Here is a 5,033-nt window from a genome sequence, read left to right on the forward strand (position 1 = left end):
CCTACTACAGTGTTTGGTACCTAGAAGGGACTCAAATGTATTTGTGGGGTGAACAGATGGATGGATGGATGATGGATGAGGAGAGTCTTACAAGAGAAATGGGATAGCTTTAGGACAAGGTGGTTGTCTATATAAGAGACCCCCAGAGAGGAAGACAAATGTCCTCTTCCTGAAAGCTCAGACCTTTGAGCAGGGGACTGAGCTTTGGCCTAGGCCAGGCGAGGTATCTAAGTCAGGAATGGGGAAGTTTGGGATGACATGGTGATCTGCTGTGGGACTTACTTCCTGTTACCTCTGCATAAATGGTCCTTGAGGATACAGGCAGCCAGAAGCACCTGTGCATCGGGGCAAGGGTGAACATTCAGGATGAAGGCTACAGAGAGGGAGGCCCCTGATGCACACTTCACTGTGGACAAACAGAACATCTCCCTCTGGCCACAAGGCAAGCACTGGCTGCTGCTCAGAATGTTCTTGGTGCTCTGTGCCCTTTGCTGGTCCTTCAACAAACATTTGCTTCTTCTTCCATCAGAGCCTCCTCCCAAGCCGGGTCTGTGTTTGGTCCTGAGGAAAGCGCCCACGGTCCGTGCTGCATTGATCTGCCTGACGCTGGTCCTGGTCGCCTCCGTCCTGCTGCAGGCCATCCTCTGTAAGTCTCATGCTTCCTCAGCTGGGTCTAGCCCTTCTCTGTGGCCAGTGGGCTCCCTCGAGATCCAGACCTTCTCTTCTCTGCTCTCCGATGCTCTCTCCTGCCTGTGGCCTTTCCATTTGTCTCCTTTCTCCTCTTTCCACCTGTGGTAACAGAGCGCCCTGTCTGCTGCTGCTCTTTCCTTCCCAATTTCAGGGAGACTCTTCTGACTGGAATCAGTGCTTGCATGTTTGTGCTAAAGGGTACAATCTTTTTTTTTTTTTTTTTTATTAGACATTCTCTTTCTGTCACTTCTGGCTAGAGTGCAGTAGCATCATCATAGCTCACTGAAATCTCAAACTCCTGGGCTCAAGGGATCCTCTTGCCTCAGCCTCCCAAGAAGCTGGGACTATAGGCACTCACCATCAAGCCCAGCTAAGTTTTTCTATTTTTGGTAGAGATGGGGTCTTCCTCTTGCTCAAGCTGGTCTCCAATTCCTGGCCTCCTCCTGCCTCAGCCTCCCAGAGTGCTTAGGATTACAGATATAAGCCATCGCACCTGGCCTCTTCAAGAACACATTCTTTTGTCCTCAGGAAACATTCACCTATTTTTTCATCCATGCCATTTTCTTCCCCCACACCCCCGATCACTCTGAGGTTTGTGGCCCTTGGGTTCAGAGCCTTTTGGACAGCCCCTGACAATAAGTGCAAGGTTTTCTGGTCCTGTCAGGGACTGAGCCCCCAGTGTGACCTCGGCCCCCACTGACCAGAGGGAGAACCTGCTCAACAAGCAAACAAATCTCACAGCTCAGTCCCTTCACCAGGACCCCCTCGTGCTCTCTGCATTCTCCTGTCCCTGTGAAGGTCACGTCAAGGGAGCCTTGCTACCCCTTTGTTGTTGGCGTGGTTTATCTTTCTTTCTCTTCCCACTCTGCCAGGCTTCATGGCCTCTGCTGCTGGCAGAGCCTTCTTTCTCCCGCCAGGTTGCCAGGAGGTAGAGCGAGGGAACCCGAGAAACTGTTGTTTTCCGTATTCCCCCTTTGTGGCCTTGGGGCCTATTTGATCTCAAATGCTCAGCCTCTAAACAGAGTCCTCCCCACACCCCACTGTCACTTGTCCCATCCCGGACCCCTGGTCTCTGACAGTCTTTTCCACAGGATGTGCCTTCGAGCATCTTGGTTTATCTCTGGTACCCAAGCCTGTGACCTGAGCAGAATGTGAAAATGGGTGGGGCAAAGGATAAAAGGGTTTCATAATCCCCGTTTCCATATTCTCTGGAGAAGATGCCACTTCCAGATTAGGAGTCTGCACGGCTGGGCCTTCCCATGGTCACAGGGGGGCCCATGGACAGACACGGAGGGGTGGTGCTGGCCTAGCAGATGGCCATTGCTGGAGGCTCTGAAAGCAGAGGGTTGGCGATCAAGTGATGGGGTCCGGAGAGAATCAAGTGCTGGGGAGAATGACGGGGGAATGGAGGGCGCCCTTTACAAAATGTGCCGAAAGACTCAGAAAATTCAGGACTGGCTTCTAATCCCTGCTATTTGCCTGTGAGGTCCTCTCACAGAGACCCAGTGTTTTTTCAATCTTCCCATTGTCTGTATCCACCCAAGTTCCCAGCACATGGTAGCTGCCCATTGCATGTTTGTTGTACATTAATGAATGACTGGAGGGTCGGGGATAGCTCCTTGGACTGTTTTGGCTCCTTGGGAAGCCGAGCCTGTCATCTTCCCTTCCCTTCCTTTTATCTACCTGACAATACCCCCACATCCCCCCTGGTGGGTCCCCTCGGCTGACCTCTTGACTGTCTCAAAAACAGATCCCTGGTTTATGGGCACAATGTCAGCTGTAAAGACCGATGCCCAGTTGCTGAAAGGTCGTGTGGATAACATCAGCACCCTGGGTTCTGAAATTAAGAAGAACAGTGGCAGCGTGGAGGCAGCCAGTCTGCAGATCCAGATGGTGAACGCCAGCCTGGATTATGTGCATTCTCAGATGCTCAAGTTGAAAACCAGTGTGGAGAAGGCCAACACACAGATCCAGAACTTAACAAGAAGTTGGAAGGAAGTTGATACTTTAAATGCTCAAATTCCAGAGTTAAAAGCAGATTTGGATAAAGCCAGCGCTTTAAATGTAAAAGTCCGGGGACTCCAGAGCAATTTGGAGAATATCAGCAAGTTGCTCAAACAACAAGGTAGGTGGCTCAGAAAAATGATACTGTGGGCTGACCAGTGGCCCACGAGACCTTGCCTGTCTCAGACATGAGGTCATTGGGCTAGTGGAAGAGGAAAGGAGAGAGGAGGGGAGGAGTGGGGAAGGCATGGGCTAGAAAGTTAAGGAGAGAGGGCTTAGCACTGGGGTTGGGGAGAACTTAGGGGCCAGCTTGGACTCCCATACCAAGGTGCAGCATGTGAAAGCATTAGGGAGTGTCCCTCTGGCCCACACCTAGCAATTTCCTATCAAGTTTCTTTCCTAGAACCCAGGGGCTCAGCCACTTGTCAAGCTTCTCCCTCATGGGAAAGATGGGTTCTTGGTCCATCTCTTGCACTCTTTCTGTCTCATCCCAGAGGCTCTATCAGCTTCAGTCAGATTTAAGGATCTGTGAGAGTGTTCCAGTCCCCTACACAAGGACCAAAGGACCTCAGAGCCCAGCCCCATTCACTGCTGTCTCTGAGATCCCACCTAAGTGCCCTCACCCAGCCAGCACCCAGAGACAACAGGAACACCAGCATTCACCTTCAGCCCTTGTTCTCCAGATGACATTCTACAGATGGTTTCTCAAGGCTGGAGGTACTTCAGGGGGAACTTCTATTACTTTTCTCCCACCCCAAAGACCTGGTACAGTGCCCAGCAGTCCTGTTTGTTCAGGAATTCACACTTGACCTCAGTGACCTCAGAGAGTGAGCAGGTGAGTGCTGTTCCTATGGGCTCTGTGAAGAGGATGTATTAGCTGCCGGATCAGGGAGGATGGACAAGAATATGCTGTGGTAACAAAAAGCCCCAGATATCAGTGACCTAAGGAAGGATTATTTCTCACTTATATTACATGTCCAACAAAAGGTGGCAGAGGGGTTCTGCTCATTGCGGTTACTCAAGGACATAGGCTGAAGGAGACTTCACCTTAACATGTTTCCACAATTGCTGAGTCAGGAAAAGAAAACATAGCAGATCGTGCCTTGGCTCTTGAAGCTTCTGCCCAGAAATAACACAGGTCACTTCTGCTCAGAGTAAATTATGCCATACTCCTAGCTTCAGAGGGCATGGAGGTGCAATTTTTCCATGTGCCCAGAAAAAAGAAATATTTTTGAACAGCATTAATGATCCCACAGGACTTAAGAAGTCTCTTGCCTGAGGAGGTAGAATATTGAACCAGCTCCTTCCTTCTGGGAGGTGGGAGCCTGGGCTCTGGAGCAGATTCTGGAGTCCTAACACTGCCGTCTAACTAGTCCTAAAGACTTGGGTAGAATATTAACTTTACTGGGCTCTGGGCAAGGGCAGGAAGAGGCTCGAGAGAGGTCAGTGTGCACAGTGTGTCTGTGGGTTCAGGACTGCCACTGAGGACGTGGGAAGAACACCCAGAGACAGACGCTCATACTCCCAGTCGTGGCCATGCCTCTGCTCATCCTGTCTTCCCTGCAGGAGTTTCTGTCTAAGTCAACAGCAGGACTTATCTACTGGATTGGCTTGACCAAAACAGGGAGTAAAGGGGTCTGGTCCTGGGTTGATGACAGTCCATTCGACAAGGTCCAGAGTGCGAGGTAAGCCCCCAGACCTCCTGCCCAGCCCAACTTTCCCTGGCCAAGGCCAGGACACGAAGGATTGCCCCTCAAGCACAGGGTTTCTGACTCTTCCCTATCCTAGGGCACCAGTAACATTGGAACTGAGATCTAGTACACCCTGCCACTCGTTGGCTCTGGGGCCTGGGACAAATGTGTGGGCTGCCATGCCCTCTGGGGTTTGGCAGCAAGGCTTCTACTTAGCTTTAGCAGAGATCCTGTCCCGAGTCTAGATCTTACAGTGTGGGTTTGTGTAGGGGCTTGAGAGCGGAGGGTTGGTTTGTCCCTGCCTTGGGGTGTGAGTGAAAGCTTAGAGGTTGAGGTCTTACCAATCCCCTTCCTCTTAGGCTTGGGTGCAGAAACTTGCTATGCCATTACCCAGGATCAAACCTGGGCTTGACGCAACTCATTTCTTCACTGGAGATAAGTTCTTCTCAGTTTTCCAACTTTGTAAGTTGATGTTTCTTTGTTTTTTCACTTGGTAGGTTCTGGATTCCAGGTGAGCCCAATAATACTGAGAACAATGAACACTGTGCCAATATAAAGAGGACCTCGCTTCAGTCCTGGAATGATGGCCCCTGTGACAAAATGTTCCCTTTCATCTGTAAGCGACCCTACGTCCCATCAGAACTATGA

At 50.8% G+C, this 5,033-nt stretch overlaps 1 protein-coding gene across 1 annotated transcript; it reads left to right on the forward strand.

Moving 5' to 3' along the window:
• The first annotated feature begins 366 nt into the window (after positions 1 to 366).
• CD207 (CD207 molecule) lies at positions 367 to 5,033 on the forward strand. Its single transcript, XM_069493873.1, has 6 exons — positions 367 to 442; positions 530 to 646; positions 2,441 to 2,815; positions 3,378 to 3,529; positions 4,261 to 4,379; positions 4,883 to 5,033. The coding sequence occupies exons 1-6, from the start codon at positions 367 to 369 to the stop codon at positions 5,031 to 5,033; spliced, it is 990 nt and encodes a 329-aa protein (XP_069349974.1).

Source organism: Eulemur rufifrons, chromosome 19, assembly GCF_041146395.1.
Source record: "Eulemur rufifrons isolate Redbay chromosome 19, OSU_ERuf_1, whole genome shotgun sequence".
In the NCBI taxonomy this organism is placed as follows: Eukaryota; Metazoa; Chordata; class Mammalia; order Primates; family Lemuridae; genus Eulemur; species Eulemur rufifrons.